Genomic DNA, 18,239 nt, shown 5'->3' with positions numbered 1-18,239 from the left:
GCATTGTAATGTGTGCTCAACCAGGTATGCCACCACCCAGCCCCAAGAGAAAGACATTTGTAAGAAGCCAAATAATTGTGCTATAGATAAAAGTAGTGGCAGTAATCAGTACTGGATAGTACATGAAGACCTAGAGATACTTGGTCATACTTTCTGTCCATCAGACACAATCTATACATACTATTTTTGTCTTTGTATATTTAAGCCATTTATCTAGCTCTCCTCCAGTACTTAACAGCCCAGCTTGGATTTTCTCTATGAAATCTCAAATTCTCACATTTGTATCTCTGTGGAGAGGATTTCTATATAAGTTATAGATAATCCCTTCTGCTTTAAACATTAACCTTATTTATTCCTTTGAAGTTCCTTAAAAGCAAAAAAAGCAGTTTACAGATCTGGTTCCACTAGTGCCCCCTCTGGAGTCAAAAATACAAACAGCACAGTTGTCTTGGCCCTTTTAGCCACATCTCTCTATCATAACCTGTTGAAATTGTTCTATTTTTCATATTCATTCACTCTACTTGGTTTTCTGTTATAGTAAGTGATAAATGGTTGGTAGTGAGGGATGTATCATGGGTATCCTTTTAGAATGTATTTATTGGTAGTAGGACGGGTAGAGCAGCAGGTTATGTGCACAAAGCACAAGCACTGGCATAAGGATCCCGGTTCGAGCCCCTGGCTCCCCACCTGCAGGGGAGTCGCTTCACAGGAGGTGAAGCAGGTCTGCAGGTGTCTGTCTTTCTCTCCCCCTCTCTGTCTTCCCCTTCTCTCTCCATTTCTGTCCTATCCAACAACGACGACATCAATAACAACAACAATGATAACTACAACAATAAAAAACAAAGGCAACAAAAGGGAAAATAAAAAAATTAAAAATATGATGTCTTTACTACCACTGTTAACATCACAGTAAGTCATCTGGAAGACTTCTTCATAATAGAGATGATGTTCTCTGTGGGCTGGAGATACCCGACTGCCTCATTTTATGCTTTATAATTTTACTTTATTTATTAGAATTTTTTGTTTTAATTTTTTATTAGTGATTTAATAATTATTAACAATATTATAAGATAATGAGTATATATAAAAAAGGTAACAGGTATAATTCCATACAATTTCCACCACCAGAGTTTCGTGTCCCATCCCTTCCATTGGAAACTTCCTATTCTTTATCCCTTTGGTTGTATGGATCAGAATTCTTTTTGGAGTGCAGAAGGTGGAAGGTCAGGCTTCTGTAATTGCTTCTCCACTGGACATGAATGTTGGTTGGTTGACCCATACCCATTTCTATCTTTCCCTAGTGGGATTGGGCTCTGGAGAGGTGAGGTTCTGGGGCACATTGGTGAAGTTGTCTGCCCAGGGGTTGACTGCCTAATTTTATAAAAATTACTGAAGATCACAGGAGAACAATAAGACTTGTAACTACCCGATTATAAGTTTTATCATCCACATACCTTAGATCACAAGCCACAGGGACAAGTATTTGTAGTGTGGCATTCTGTAACTTTGATCACATGAGTGAATTATTAACTTGGTTTTGATGGGTTCTTTTTGTTAGAAGTTGAAGAAGACCTTTCCCACTGGCCCTTTTGTGCATCACTTGTAAATGACTTTCCCATATAAAATTAAAAGTCACATAATTGAATTGTTGCAGTCAGCCACCAGAATTCATTCTAATTCTCAAATGAAGTTTTCCCACGTATAAAGATTACTCCCATTCATGATTCAGGAATATTAACTACATGCTTATGGTGCCAGGTTATAATTCTTCTTATGTTTATGATTTTTTTGTAAGTTTCCTGTGGGCTTGCTTTTCTGAAGTGGGAGCAGGGTTGCTTTGTTTTCTTTATCCTGAGTTTATGATGCATATGTGTATGACTTGTGCATACATTTTAGTTAACTTCCACTTCATGAATATGCACTTCAGCCATGTGTTTTGGGATATGTTTCCACCTATAAAGCTATCCCAAGCCTAAACCTATAAAGCCATTCCATGAAATAGTTTTTTTTAGATTCATGATGGCTACCTAGTCAGTATTTTTTACCAGATTATTTTAGATTTCAAATATTGTGTCTTAACTTGCATTATGATATAGATCTCACCTATAATTACCTTGGCAGTTACTGTTTTTTTAAATATTATTTATTCTTTTTTGTTGCCCTTGTTTTTTATTGTTGTTGTAGTTATTGCTGTTGTTATTGATGTCGTTGTTGTTGGAAAGGACAGAGAGAAATGGTGAGAGGAGGGGAAAGTAGAGAGGGGTAGAGAAAGATAGACACCTGCAGACCTGCTTCACCATCTGTGAAGTGACCTCCCTGCAGGTAGGGAGCCGGGGGCTCGAACCGGGAACCTTACACTGCACCGGTCCTTGCACTTTGTGTCATTTGTGTTTAACCCGCTGCGGTACCGCCTGACCTCCCCCTTTTTAAATTTTATTTTTATTAATTGATAAGAGACAGAGAGGAATTGAGAGAGGGGAGGAGGAGGTAGAGAGAGAAAGAGACAGAGACATGTGTAGCCTTGCTTTACCACTCGTGAAGCTTTGGCCCTGCAGGTGGGGAACAGGTGCTTGAACCTGGGTCCTTGGCACACCGTGTGCTTAACCAGGTGTGCCACTTCCTGGCCTGATTATTTTCATTTTTACCTATTTTTTCTCTACTTAGATGGCAATTCTTATATTCTCTGTAGTGTATTCATTGTTTTATTTCATATATATATTTATAATTTTTTGTGGAAAAATGCTTCTATCTTGAAGTCATTGAAAAAGTGGCTCAGATAAATGTAAAGAAAGGACGATATTCAACATATTCCACAGAATGTATTTATGTGCAGGAGTGAGAGGTGAGGGTGAGGAAGGTAAGGTCTGGTGGTGCAAAAAAAGTACAGTATTGATAGAGCATGAAATTACAAGTTGTTTGGATATTCTTTTTTTAATATTTATTTTCCCTTTTGTTGCCCTTGTTTTTTATTGTTGTTGCAATTATTATTGTTACTGATGTCATTGTTGTCAGGACAGAGAAATAGAGAGAGGAGGGGAAGACGGGGAGAGAAAGATAGACACCTACAGACCTGCTTCAACGCCTGTGCAGCGACCTCTCTTGCAGGTGGGGAGCCAGGGGCTGAAACCAGGATTTTTAACGCTGGTCCTTGGTGCTTTGCTCCACCTGCGTTTAAGCCACTGTGCTACTGCCCGACTTCCTTGTTTGGATATTCTATGAAGGCTCTTCGTCTAAGTGATTTAGCTACTTACCCAAGCCTGTTTTACCAAGAAAGTGTCATTTGATGATTCCTCTGATCAGTGAATATATAATGCTTTACTAATACAAGTATAAATATAATTTAAATTTACAGATTGTGTATATTGTTAGTAGATTAAGGGAATCTTAGGAGATACTGCAATTTAAACAAAAACACTTTACATACCAAAACCATAAGTCAAAGTTGAAAAGCTTTTTTCAGGTGTTTTAGCTATTCCATATATAGAATAAAATTCTTTTTTATTCTATTTCTATGACTGCTCTTTTTTCCTACCTGTCTCTAGAAAATTGGTGTAGTTTAGTGTTTTTTTTTCCTCCCCTTCTCACTAGTCACTTTCAAGTTTTATGTTGTTTAAGGTTGAGCTTAAAGGACTTTGGTTACTACTTAAAAAAATCTTGTATCATAAATCAAGATTTATAGTTTTAAAGGCTATTAGTTATTTGTTGTATTATGCCTAAAATGTTCCCAAAATGGGGATTGGCTTTTCTTTTTGAAACTTCTGGTATTTTCATTTCAAGATATGATTAGTGTACCCTCTGATTATTAATTAGGGGGATAGCAAGGGTAAGTTCATTTTTTTTCTACATTAAAATTAGTGTGTATTCTTTAAAAGCAACAACAAAAGGATTACAGTTAAATGCTTTGCTTTAAAAATTCTGACATTTCAGAGGTGTCATTTGTCATTAAAGATTGTTTTAACATCACACACAACTTGTTCACTGGACTATTCATTCAAAAAAATTGTTGATATATTATTTCTGGCTGTTCACATAAATAGTATTTTAGGATTTAAACAAATTATATTTTGAGCTAGAGTTCATTTTCACAGCCCCAGTACTCTGTATAAATTGATTTGTTTTCTTCATATTTACATCTTGAAGTGTAGTTCGAAATGCATTATAATTTCAATGGTTTGTCTTGCAGTTTTATTTTACAAGTGTAATTTCAATAAACTAGGTTCAGATTCTTTTTGAAGTATTTGACAACGTAAAATATTTGATCTTAAAATAGGGTCAGGTATGAACTTACATGGTAAACATTTACTCTAATCCATTGAAAAATCTCAAGGAATTTGAGATTGTTTTTTAACAATATTTGTGAAAATTCCTTTTAGCTCCTTATACTCAGACTTTATAAGTGATGTTCTGTTCCATTCATGTCATCCATTATTCCCAGATTACCCAACCTTCCTACAAGCATTTTTGGTTGGAAAAGAAATAGTGAATAATCATGGCCTAGTTCTGATTTAGGACTTTGTTACTTACATCTCCCCCATGGCAAATTAATCTTCATATTGGGCCCAAGTGGGTCTAATTCTCAATGGAACTAGGACATTGCCAGTGACCCCGTAACCTTCATGGTTGAATGGTATACCACAGCCCTAACTTTCTGGTTCAGATGATTAGGTGCATACTTTAACTTCTGACAGTCTTCAGGTAGGTGATACCTTCAGAAGAGAACATTACAGAAATCTGAATTGTAAAGCTGACCCATAATTTGAAAAACTAAAGTATTTATCTGTATATAATTAATCTTATATTCTGTAGTTACAATGGATCAAGGCTAGTGGCATATTTTATTTGGGAAATATATTGTTTTTATAATATGTTTGCTATTTTTATAGACTGGAATTGCTTAAAGTCATCATTACTTAGAATAATCTTCATTAAAACTAAGAAGTTTATAGTTATTTAATTTTAACTGAATGAATGTAAATTTAGTCTAACCAGTGATCGGTTGGTGTGATGGCCTAATGGCAAATAAAGTCTTTGCGTACAGTTTTATAATCATTTGGAAAATCTTACACTAGGAAGAGTCCTTTGAGTGCAACTGTGGAATAGTAGTAGAGTAGAAATTGCATATGAAATGCATGGCCTCTAATTTATGTTCCTATATAAACCTTCCCTTCTTTTGTTAATAGCATAATGTAATTTACCAATGTTCTTTTTTTCACTGCATATAAGTTAAGTTGCATTTTCCTCAAAAAATTTCAGGTGAGTACCCAGAATATGAAGATGGGTGGGCTGCCTCGCACAACACCTCCAACTCAGAAGCCCCCCAGCCCCCCTATGTCAGGGAAAGGGACACTTGGGTGAGTATGTAGCCAAGTAAGACTTGAAAGCATTTCATGTAGTGTTGTGTGAAAACTTAACTCTACGTGTCTTTAACCTTTTTTTTTTTTTAAGATTTGAAAGGAGAACATTTACTTGTCTACAATTTCTTTTGTATATAATATTTTCTTGGGAAACATCTTTATATTTAAAAATACTTTTCTTAGGAAATTTCCTAATCAATTTTAAATTTGAGGTAAAATTCTAGCCCATATTTGGAGGCTGGGCAGTAGTGCAGTGGGTTAAGTGCTATGAGGTGCAAGGACTGGTGTAAGGATCCTGGTTCGAGCCCCCGGCTCCTTACCTATAGGGGAGTCGCCTCACAAGTGGTGAAGCAGGTCTGCAGGTGTCTGTCTTTCTCACCTCCTCTCTGTCTTCCCCTCCTCTCGATTTCTATCTGTCCTATCCTACAACAACAACAACAACAAAATAAGCAATAACAACAAGGGCAACAAAAATGGGGATAAAAATGGCCTCCAGGATCAGTGGATTCATACTACATGCACTGAGCCCCAGTGATAACCCTGGAGCCAAAAAAAAAAACTAGCCCATATTCTTGGCTTATTACAGATTGCATTATAATTCGTATTTTTTTAAAAAAATTATTTATTATTTATTCCCTTCTGTTGCCCTTTTTTTAATTTGTTCTCGTTATTGGATAGGACAGAGAGAGAAATGGATAGAGAAGGGGAAGACAGGGGGAGAGAAAGATAGACACCTGCAGAACTGCTTCACTGCTTATAAAGTGACTCCCCTGCAGATGGGGACCTGAGGGTAGGAACCGGGATCCTTAGGCTGGTCCTTGCGCTTTGCGCCACGTATGCCTAACCCACTGCGGTACCACCCGACTCGCATAATTCATATTTTCATAAAATACTTAGTATTTTCCATGCTATAGCTGACTTAATTTTTATTCTTATTCTGAAGAAACTGTATAGGTGACAAAACTATGTACATCTTGTGTTGTTACAAGAATATTGAGTTTTAATGTATTCTTACGGAACTGGACCCCAGATTTGATTTTTCATAGAAATGGCTAGTTACTATAGCCTTATGGCAAAAAAGTTAAAAAATACTTGTTTTATTGTGATTGAGATTTATTATCAGGGGGGCATAGTTCAGAAACTAAAATTGTGTTCCATCTCTGTTCCTGCTTTGTTCGTTGTGTGTTTTCAGTCGCTTAGTAATTCAATTTTTTCATCTGTAAAAAGGGGGTGGGGTAAATACTTGTCCTCTATCAGCTTTTTAGAGTCCTATAAATTGGGCTTTAAAAAATGTGTAAGATAAAAGGCAAAGGGTCCTGACAGTCATTAACTTTGATATGTACTTACAAACTTTTGACTGACATGCTTGTTTTTCTTCCCCTCCCAACAAAAGTCCAACAGCAACAAAAACAAACCAAACACACACAGAATCACTTGATGAAGCTTTGTGTATCAGGACAGGATAAAGATAAGTGGCTACGTAAAGAAGGCCCAAGAGAACAATGGGAAACAAAAGAATAAAAATTAATTGCAGTCAGGAATAGGATAGTTCTGTTTTGCTTAGATTTGAGAGGAAAGAACTTACTAGATGTAGTTAAGATTTCAATTTCAAGATGCAGTACAATTTTACAAGTGTAAGTGTAGACAGATCAAAAGAAAGCATTCTTTTTGAATGTGCACGCTGGGAACACACATGCTGCCTAATGGATGTTGTTAGGTGTTAATGAAAAGTAATAGTTAAGATAGGTTCATTATAGTGTTAAGTCATACAAATTTCTGTCACTCAAATTTTGAAGATTTACTCATATATCAGTATTTGCTTTTCTTGCTTACCAGCAAGGCTTCTGTGAGATCCTTGGGATCACTGAATACCACAAAGTGATAAATAGTCATAGTCTGGCATTTACAGTCTTTGCCTATCTCCATCAATTTTTTTTCCCTCTGCCCCTTGATTTTTTTTTTTATTGCTTTCACTGTATAGTGAAAGTAATTAAAGGCTTTTTTTTTATTAAATGAAATGACATTTTTATGGTCTGTGAATCAGTTTTAGAAATTAATCCCTTTTTTAGCCTGTATTTGTATAATGATTTTAGGGATGGCTGTTTCTTTTTATATTTTAAGTGCAGATTTTCAACATTTTCTTTTTTTTTTATTGACCTAATAGCTCACTTCATGCCCCCTTACTTTGATCATCAGTAGACTATTTTGAGAAAAAAGGGTGTGTACAGGGGATTACAAAGTGATCTCACCAAAACAAATGAGTTTATAAGCCAATGAGAATAATATCTAAAGGATTCTGGGAGCTGTTGTGAGAAGTGAATGAAAATAAAAATTGAATGAGTGAAAAAAAATGTAAAAAGAACTATCATTGCAAGACAATTAAGCTGTTTAAAAAAAGTCTTCACATCTTACGCATTTCTCCTCCCCCCTCCTCTCCCATAGAGCACTTGTTCAGCTCTGGTGTTATATGGTGGAGGTAGAGACTGACCCTGAGGCCTCTGAGCCTCAGGCATCAAGCTCTGTTGTGTGAACCACTGTGTTACCTCCCTGGCCCCACATGTTGGGACTCTTTTTTTTTTTTTTTCCCCTCCCTGTCACCATGGTTCACTGGAACTCAGTGCCAGAACTACGAATCCACTGCACCTGGTGACTGTATCTTTTCTTTCCCCTTCCTCCCTCCCTTCCTCCCTCCCTTCCTCCCTTCCCTTCCCTTCCCTTCCCTTCCCTTCCCTTCCCTTCCCTTCCCTTCCCTTCCCTTCCCTTCCCTTCCCTTCCCTTCCCTTCCCTTCCCTTCCCTTCCCTTCCCTTCCTTCTTCTTCTTCTTTTTTTTTATTGGATAGATCAGATACAAATTGAGAGGGGAGGGAGAAATCGATAGAGAAAGAAAAAGAGAGACAGCTGCAGACCTACTTCACCATTTGTGAAGCATCTCCCCTGCTGGTGGGGAGTGGGAGCTTGAACTGGGTGCTTGTGCATGGTAACTTAGTGCTTAACCCGGTGTGCCACCAGTCACCTCCCAAAATTCTTTATATTTTTAAAGACCAGAATCTTGTCTACAAAATGTCAATTTCACGTCACTTGAATATTTACCACTGTTATAATTTGGAAACAAAAACTAATTAAACAATCAGAAGTGTTCCAATATGCATCCCATTTCCTATATTTTCTTTTCTCTTTCTCTTCCTTTTTGAGGAAAAGAGACAATATGTGTTAATAAAATCTTGTCTGTTTTGCACTTTATAGTTAGTAAGGTAGTGAGAACTAAGATTGTCTTGTATCTTTTGTTCCTTTTTAAATGCTGAACTAGGAGAAGGGTAAAACCAAGATTAAGGTAGCAATTAGATGGAATGAGCTGAAAATGTAAAGAGTTGAGATTAAATATTGTACATCTATGTATAGATACAGATTAATTTCTATATGTCTCTTATGTAGAAAGGGAAAAAAGTTGTGACAGCTATTGCTCCTCAGTGTGGGGGTTGTAGCACCAAACTTGAGTTTATCCTATGTTTGAATATTGTTGAGGGAGACGAGGAAGATACTAGTGTGGTCATGAAGTGCAGTTGGGAAATATTGACGTGGAACTAAAATAATTTGAACTTGCTTAAGAACAACGTCTGGGGAACACTAGCTTATCTGGTGGGAGAGTCTGTACTCTGAAGACGAATGAACAAAACTGCATAAACATGGAGAAATGAGGCTGAAAACTATAAATAGTACTCATCAAAACCTTAATGATATTTATGAGAGGTGATATTTATGGAAAGACCGAAATTAGTAGCTGGGTTATGTTCAAGCACACTTTTCTACTTCTGAGTACAACTTGTAATTCACTACTGGCTACTTATCTACTTCTGAGATCTTGGTGCTAATCACACAATACATACGCTTTTCTTTTTGTAGGCGGCACTCCCCCTATCGCACACTGGAGCCAGTGCGTCCTCCAGTGGTACCCAATGATTACGTACCTAGCCCAACCCGTAATATGGCTCCCTCGCAGCAGAGCCCTGTGAGGACAGCTTCTGTGAATCAAAGAAATCGAACTTACAGGTATTTTTTTCTACCTCAGCACACATTGTGATGGTCATGGCACCATTTGTTCAGGTGATTTCAGTTAAATCTCTCATTTCCAAGCACTGAGTTCTTTTCCTCACTCCACTCCCCCGACCTCCTGATTCCACCTCTCTCTCCTCATGTTCTGATACAACTTAAAGCAGTCAGGAAGTTGAAAAAAAAAAAAAAAACCTATATATCTCAAAATACAGATATCTCTGAGATGAATAGTTACAATTGACTTGAAAAAAATTATGAATCAGATGTGGGAAATTTCAAGGTTTTTTTTTTTGGTGGAACTTTACAGATGAAAAACTATACGTAATAAAATGTTAATGTGGGATCATTACACATGAATTCGTCAAATAACTTGTTTAGTAAAACTGTTTATATTATAAAGGAAATGTCTACAGACAAGCCATTAAACTTCAGTGAAAGAATGTAATATTTTTATATGTTAAATCATCATTTATTACTTTATGGAGAAAATTTTCTTATTTCTCAGTTTCTTTGTCGTGTGCTTATTAAAAAGCGACCCAAGCAGGTACTTGAACCCAGATTTTTCTCTGTACTGCAAAATTCGTATTTGAAGTGGACAACTTTGAATTACCTTTATGCATGGCTGTATTCTTACCAGGAAAATGGGGAAGCGCTGGTGATACCTTTCTGTATGTAAATCCTCACGCTTTGGTGGCTCTTGTTTCTTAGCAGCAGTGGGAGCAGTGGAGGAAGCCACCCGAGTAGTCGGAGCAGCAGCCGGGAGAACAGTGGAAGTGGGAGTGTGGGGGTTCCCATAGCTGTGCCTACTCCCTCTCCTCCCAGTGTCTTTCCAGGTGAGACAGGAGTGCTGCTTCATCTTGACCTCTTTTGTTTCTGAGTTTGAATTCAGAGTTCTGATTTGATTACAGAACTTCGTAATCATGGATTTTTTTTTCTCTTTAGGACTTCGTAAGTATAGAGAATTCTTGATGCATTAATTTTTTGTAGATAAGTAATATGTAAGTTTTTGCTTTGTTATTTGGTTTTAAATCTTTGGTGCTAAAAAAAAAAAATCTTTGGTGCTCTAATGCTTCAGGTGCTACTCTGATGAGTCCTATGCTTAGTTCTAGCTAGTGTTATGATAATACCTATCTTTGGTCACAGTGAGGGCTCAGTTTAAGAATGATATTTACCCAAAGAGTTGGACACGTATAAAAGGAGTCTTGAGGGGCTGGGTGGTGACACACCTGGTTGAATATGCACATTCTAGTGTGCGAGTTCAAGCCCCTTGCCCTCATCTGCAGGGGGGAGCTTCACCAGTGGTGAAGCAGGACTGCAGGCCTCTTCCTGTCTTATCTCCCCACCCTTTTTAATTTCTGTCTCTATCCAAAAATAAATAAATAAATATATAAATAATAAATCTGAGACCTCAGAGTACTAGGCATGAAAGTCTTAAAAAATAAATAATCTTGGTAGTTAAATTTATTTGACTATTAATACCTAATGTCTGAAATGATATCTTTTTTCTCTTAAATTGAAAGATGTGATGAATTTGAAGACACACAGTTACTAAAATTTAGGTTTAAAAACATGGCACAAAAAGACACATGGGTTGAATATTGCATATTTAACCTATAGTAACAAATAGGTGATAGTTTAAAAAAATTGCAAGAATATTTTTTACTTGATTCAGTATTTATGTCCACTATATGTTTTCTGATTTGTGCAATTCAAAATAGAATTCTATTGTTTTCTAGTATGCTTTGTATGCGATTTACAGAATGTTATGCTAAAAATAACAATATAAAGAAAACAGATTGCTGTTTTCTTTTATAAATTTAAATTCTGTGCATTGCTCTGAGCATCTCAAATTATTTGCTGCAAGCATAATAATCTAACATAAGCTTCATTATTATTCTTCATTTTTGTCTTTTTTTTAACTCTCTTTGGTTATTGTTAAGCTCTGAATATCTAATATTAAGTTCTCTAACACTTTTGAATTCGACCTTAAGGGACTGCCTCATTAATGCTGCCTCTTACTCCTCTTTTCCCAGTAGCCCCTGCTGGCTCTGCTGGTACTCCTCCCCTTCCTGCTACTTCTGCATCTGCCCCTGCCCCTCTTGTTCCTGCTACTGTCCCTTCCTCCACTGCCCCAGATGCTGCCTCTGGGGGTGCCCAGACCCTTGCTGATGGCTTCACTTCTCCTACTCCCCCTGTTGTCTCTTCTGCTCCCCCTACAGGTGAGTTTTGGCTTATTCCTTGGCAAGCACACCCAGTCATCTGGCTTCTTCAGAGAACAAAAATACAGTGAAATTGCTCATAAGTAGGTACGGGTTTAGGGTTTAGGGGATACTTATAAAATGTATTTCAATTCACTTTTTTGTATCTTAGTTTTTTTCATAATTGTAAATTTCTGTTCTCCAATTTTAAGACAGAATAATCTGTCTCTAGAGGTGGGTATTTTTCATTGAATAAAGATATTTGATTTGTTCAAATCCAACAACATATCGAGTAATTCACCACGACCAAGTGGGATCATCCTAGGGACACAGGGATGATTCATCATCTGCAAGTCAATTGGTGTAATCCACTCTGTCAACAGAAAGACCAATACAAATTACATGGTCATATGAATGGATGCTGGAAGGGCATTTTTACAGGATCCAACATCCATTTATGACAAAGACATTCTAGAAATTGGGAATAGTAGAATTCCTCAGCGTAATAAAGGCCACTTACGATCAACATGGTGATAACATCTTTCTTAATGGGGAAGAACAGGGCTTTCCCCCTAAAATCAGGAACTGGACACTATGTCCACTATCTCTATTGTTACTCAGCATAGTTCTTAAGGTCCTCAGCACTGCAGTCAGACAAGAAAGATCAAAGGCATACAGATGAGAAAAGAAGAAATCGGGCACGGGGCGTTTGCACAGTCGGTTAAGCACACATGGCGCGAAGCTCAAGAACCAGTGTAAGGATCTGGGTTCAAGCCCCTGGCTACCCACCTGTGTGTGTGGGGGGTCACTTCCCTGGTGGTCACTTCACAGGTGGTGAAGCAGGTCTGCAGGTGTCTGCCTTTCTCTCCCCTCTCTGCCTTCCTCTCTCTCGATTTCTCTCTGTCCTATCTAACAAGCACAACAGCAGTCGCAACAACAAGGGCAACAAAATGGCCTCCAGGAGCAGTGGATTTGTAGTGCAGGCACCGTGCCCCAGTGACAAACCTGAGGGGAAAATGTATCTTCAATAAATGATGCTGGGAAAATTGGACAGCCCCAGTAGAAAGGTGAAACTAGACCACCACATAATGCCATACACCAAAACCATGTCAAGATGGAGCAAAGACCTGGATATTAAACCAGGAACCCTAAAATTTATAGAAGAAACATCAGCGAAACGTAAGATCTTCATATCAAAGATGTATTTTGAGACATAAGCCCATGTAAACCCATGTGTGTGGTAAATGAAAACTGAGTGAACATCAAACTAAAAAGCTAGGGACCAAATGGTAGCACAGCAGGTTAAGTACACATAACACGAAGGACAGGCTCGGGGAGCCTGGTTCAAGCCCCTGGCTCCCCATCTGCAGGGGTGTCGCTTCACAAGTGGTTAAGCAAGTCTGCAGGTGTCTTTTATCTTTCTGTCCTCCGTCTTCCCTCCTCTCTGGATAGCTCTCTGTTCTAACCAGCAACAACAACAGCAATGGTAACAATAACAAAGGTAACAGCAAGGGCAACAAAAATGGGGGAAAATGGCCTCCAGGAGCAGTGGATTTTTTTTTCACTTTTTTTTTTTTTTTTTAACAAAACCGTGGGATAGGAGCGGTGTAGCTCCACACAGTTCCCACCATCAGATCTGCATATCCCATCCCTTCCCCTGATAGCTTTCCCATTCTTTATCCCTCTGGGAGTTTGGACCCAAGGTCATTGTGGGTTGCAGACGGTGGAAGGTCTGGCTTCTGTAATTGCTTCCCTATTGAACCTGGATGTTGACTGTTGGATCCATATTCCCAGCCTGCCTCTTTCCCTAGTAGGGTGGGTCTCTGGGGTAGCGGAGCTCCAGGACACATTGGTGGGGTTGTCTATCTAGAGTCTGGTTGGCATCATGCTGGCATCTGGAACCTGGTGGCTGTAAAGAGAGTTAACATACAAAGCCAAACAAATTGTTGAACAATTATGGACCTAAAGGCTGGAATAGTGTAGATGTGAAGTGTTGGGTGGTACTCATTGCAGACTATTGTGTACTTTTGCTTTCAGGTATATGTTTTACCCTAGTTTATGCTCTATCTCATGGGACCTGGTCTATATCTAGGTTTTGGGACTTTGTTAGGAAGTGAACTGCCTGGAATGGAATTAGAGAATACTATGAAAGGAAAGGTCTCACCCGAGTGATGGAGCTGAAGGGTTGTTATTCCACACCTGAAGTCTCTGGACACAGTCTGAAGTGAAGCATGCTGATTAGGTTGGGATTGGTGGATGCAATATTATTTGGTATGAATTGAGAGAAGCATGCAGGAAAGTGTGTCCCACCCTAAGGTTCCAGGACTAGGGGAAATATAGGCTCTATATTGGAAATGTGATGTTCCTGCTGTCTTAGGATTCAAGAAGACAATGGATAATTATTGTTATCACATTATTTGGTAATTGGGTTAACTTTGAAAAGTCCCTTTGTTAGGATTTGCTGTATAATACCCAGCATCTAGTATATAGCTGTGCCACCGGTTGCTTCTGTTCTCCCTGGTGGAGCAGTGGATTCTAACAAGCCGGAGTGATAACCCTGGAGGAAAAACAAACAAACACTACACATCAAAAGCAAACTACGCAAGGATAACCAAGGGGCCCAGTAAATGGGAGAAGATAATTGCACATCACACATCCAACAAGTGACTGATACCAAACACCTGTAAAGAATTGGTACAACTCGGTACAACTCAAAAGAAACAACAACAAAATAACCAATAGAGAAACATACCAAAGAACTAAATAACAGTTTTCTGAAGAAGATTTACACTGGCCCACATGAAGAAACATTCTGCTTATCATTGGAGAAATGCAAATTAAAACTACACTGAGATTCCATCTCACACCTGAGAGAATGGCTGACATCCACAAAAAGGAAATCACAGGAGTTAAGCAAGGTTGTGGCGCAAAAAGGGCTCTGCTACACTGCTAGTGGCAATGCAGACTGGTGCAGCCCCTTTGGGAGACTGCCTGCGAAGTACTTAAATAAGAATGAAGTCACCTTATGATCCAGTGATACCGCCCATATCCAAAGGACACTCAGAACACCAGAGAAACACACACATCCCTGTGTTCATGGCTGCGTTGTTGACAATAGAGTGGGAGCAGCCTAAATGTCCATCAGCAGGTCACTAGCTTAGCAAGATAGGGGATATATACTCCATAAAACACTACTCTGCAATCCACAAAGATGACATTTTGTCCTTTGGGACAAAATAGATGTTTCTGTATGTGATTATGCTTAGTGAAATAGACGAAAGACAATTACTGGATGTTTTCACTTAGGTGGACCTGCAGAACTGATACATGCACTTGCAAAAAATAAAAACAAAAAAAGTCTCTTAAGACTTGTGAGAACTGTGGTGCTTATCTCTGGGATGTTGGGGTGGGCACAGAACTTTGGTGGCAGGCGCGGTTTAGAACTATATGCTCTTACAGTCTTTGAACCCACTGTTAGTTACACACAGAAAATAAAGATAAGGGGCTGGGTGGTGGTGCACCTGGTTGAGCACACACATTACAATGCATAAGGACCCAGGTTTGAGTCCTGGGCCTCCACCTGCAGGAAGAACGCTTTACGAGTGTCGAAGCAGGGCTGTAGGTGTCTTTCTATCTCTTTCCCTTTCTACCACTCCCTTCCCTCTCGATTTGTGGCTGTTTCTATCCAACAAATAAACATAAAAAAATTATAAAAAAGAAAATAAAGATACTTGATTTGGAATTATATCACTTGACCTTTTGCTGAAATACTTTTATTTTCCTTTAAACAAATTGCTTTGCCACCTTAAAGTTATTGTTGCTATGGAGTAAGACTGTGCCAAGCATTTTTCTTTTGCTTTCTCAACTGTTTTTCTTGTTGAGTCTAGTTTTCTGTCTTTAGTTGCTGTTTGGGTAAGGATGAGGAATTGGGTAGTAAGTTTAAAACTTGTGATTTTTGAAACTTTTAGCTTTAGCAACCATGATCTTGTGGGGCCAGATGTTGGTGCCCCTGATTGAGTACATATGTTACAGTGCATATGCACCAGGGTTCAAGCTGCAGGTGTCTTTCTGTCTCCCCAGTCTGCTCTTGGTGTCTTTCTGTCTCTACCCAAATAAATAAAATATTAAAAACAACAACAGAACCACAACTATAACACTGTATAAATGTAGTTTCCCCAAGCCTAATCAGGAAATTGTATTTCCTGCTTTTGTGCTTTCCATATAACATCAACTGAGCACTGTTGCCTTGTATTAATATTTGTCAGATAATGATTAAATTCATGAGTCGTAGTCGTTACTTTCAGTAGTCTTGGGAAGTTGCAGGCATTGTACCCAAAGTATTTCATTTTCTGAGATCATTTTCTTGTGATAATGGTTATATTCTGTATCCCTTTTCCAGGCCATCCTGTTCAGTTCTACAGCATGAACAGACCTGCCTCTCGCCATACTCCCCCAACAATAGGAGGCTCGTTACCCTACAGACGCCCTCCTTCCATAACTTCACAGACAAGCCTTCAAAATCAGATGAATGGAGGACCATTTTATAGCCAGAATCCAGGTAAGTTTTTCTTTTGCTTTCTATAGAATAGATCTATTTTAAAGCCACTAATTAGAAAAGCAACTTCTGTTGCCATTACCACCTGACATGGGTGATAAATGCAACTTGTTTAACAATTGGAAGACTGCATACAAGGTAGTTTGCTGTAATTCAGTTCTTTTTTTTTCTGTTCATAGTGGATTTCCATATAACATTGTAGAACTTAACTCTCCTGAACAGATTATTTTTAAATGTGCATGCTTGTTTTTTAAAATATTATTATTATAATACATATGTTATTATACTACATAGTAATAATAATGTGAACAACATTTATATTTATTTTTTTATTTTGTTTTGTTTTGTTTTTTGCCTCCAGGGTTATTGCTGGGGCTTGGTGCCCTCACTGTGAATCCACTTTTCCTGGTGGTCATTTTTTCCCCATTTTATTGGGTGGGACAGAGAAATTGAGAGGAGGGGGAGAGAAAGGTAAACACCTGCAGACCTGCTTTACCTCATGTGAAGCGACCTCCTGCAGATGGGGAGCCGGTGACTCGAACCAAGATCCTTGCACCAGTCCTTGTGCTTTGTATTCTGTGCGCTTCACCTGGTGTTCCACTGCTCAATCCCCACATTTATTTATTAATTTAATTTAATAATGATTGACAAGGCCATAGGATAAGAGGGGTATAATTCCATACAGTTCCCACCACCAGAGTTCCATATCCTATCTCCTCCACTGGAAGCTTTCCTATTCTTTATTCCTCTGAGAGCATGAACCCAGGATCATTATGGGGTACAGAAAGTAGGAGGTCTGGCTTCTGTAACTGCTTCTCCACTGTACATGGGCGTTGACAGGTCAATCCATATCACCAGACTGTTTCTTTTTTTCCCTAGTGGGGCAGGGCTCTGGGGACATGGGACTCTAGGACACATTGGTGGTGGGGTCATTGGCCCAGGGATGTCAGGGTGGCGTCATGGTAGCAGCTGCAGCTTGAAGGCTGAAAAACATTACAGTATAAAGCAGAACAAATTGTTTAATAATCAGGAAATTAAAGGTAAGAATAGAGAAGGTGAGATTTGGGGTCTCCATTTTGGAAAAAGCAAGTAGTTGTATTATAGGTATGTTCCAAAGGGCCCATAACTTCACTTATTTTTGCCTGACCCCGACAGCTAACGTGCAGGTGGGATAAAGGTATTGTCTGAGGAGATGGTGTCAGAGTTGGAAATAGCACTAAGAAGCTGGATAAGGGAAAAGAGTAGCTCCCAAATATGGGAAAAGTATATAAATATTGTTAACTGCAAACCCCACCATATATCCTTGTTCTGTGAATAGTAAGTAATGGAAGTTGAGTGTACATGAACAGAGTTTATAAATGACAGAAAAGGTGAGTGATGCTTTTGAAACTGCTTGTGCTGGGCAGTTAAGTAGTTTCATTCCATCATACCAAACTTTTGGTATAAAAGCTGAAAGTTGGACATAGTAATCCAGATGTTGTAATAGTCATCTTTTAGTTGCATCATACATACAGAAAAATTAGTATGACATACATGAATACTCATTATTTTTGCTTCTTTGCCAGAGAGGTTAAGAACAAATATAGGAGGAGTAGTACAGCAGGTTAAGTGCTTTTGGCGCAAAGCGCAAGGACTGGAGTTAAGATCCCGGTTCGAGCCTCCGGCTCCCCACCTACAGGGAAGTTGCTTCACAAGTGGTGAAGCAGGTCTGCATGTATCTTTCTCTCTCCCTCTCTGTCTTCCCCTCCTCTCCATTTCTCTTTGTGCTGTCTAACAATGACGACATCAGTGACAACAAAAATAATAACTACAACAACAATTAAAAAGGGCAACAAAATAAATAAATAATAAAAAAAAACAAATATAGGACTCTTTGGTTACTGGGGACACAGTATGTCAACTTACTGTGTTTCTCTGAATTTTTGAAGTCCAGGAAGCTTGTATGTGATCACTTCTAATAGGAGGGACCATTCCGTCTTGATAAACTTATCTTTATGAGCTGAGACCTGTTTACTTACAGCTATTACCTTTTGAAATCTTACTATTTCCTTGGAGCCTTGAAAAAGAAATGTGATTCTTATA

At 38.5% G+C, this 18,239-nt stretch overlaps 1 protein-coding gene across 29 annotated transcripts in view; it reads left to right on the top strand.

Annotated features, from left to right (window-relative positions):
* The window catches only part of ABI2 (abl interactor 2), a 73,105-nt gene that overhangs the window by 32,589 nt on the left and 22,277 nt on the right, over window positions 1-18,239 (top strand). For 4 of the 29 annotated variants that reach the window (XM_060194080.1, XM_007520481.3, XM_007520480.3 and 1 more), the window contains 5 exons: window positions 5,254-5,351; window positions 9,255-9,401; window positions 10,113-10,237; window positions 11,441-11,623; window positions 16,002-16,160. In XM_060194080.1, coding sequence (XP_060050063.1) covers window positions 5,254-5,351; window positions 9,255-9,401; window positions 10,113-10,237; window positions 11,441-11,623; window positions 16,002-16,160 — 712 coding nt within the window. Of the gene's footprint in view, window positions 1-5,253; window positions 5,352-9,254; window positions 9,402-10,112; window positions 10,238-11,437; window positions 11,624-16,001; window positions 16,161-18,239 lie in introns of all 29 variants that reach the window. The other 25 variants (XM_016187028.2, XM_060194084.1, XM_060194083.1 and 22 more) reach the window with 8 other exon arrangements.

This window comes from Erinaceus europaeus, chromosome 7 (assembly GCF_950295315.1).
Source record: "Erinaceus europaeus chromosome 7, mEriEur2.1, whole genome shotgun sequence".
Classification (NCBI taxonomy): Eukaryota; Metazoa; Chordata; class Mammalia; order Eulipotyphla; family Erinaceidae; genus Erinaceus; species Erinaceus europaeus.
The sequence above is the reverse complement of the archived record's forward strand: the minus strand, read 5'-3'. Positions and strand labels throughout refer to the sequence as shown.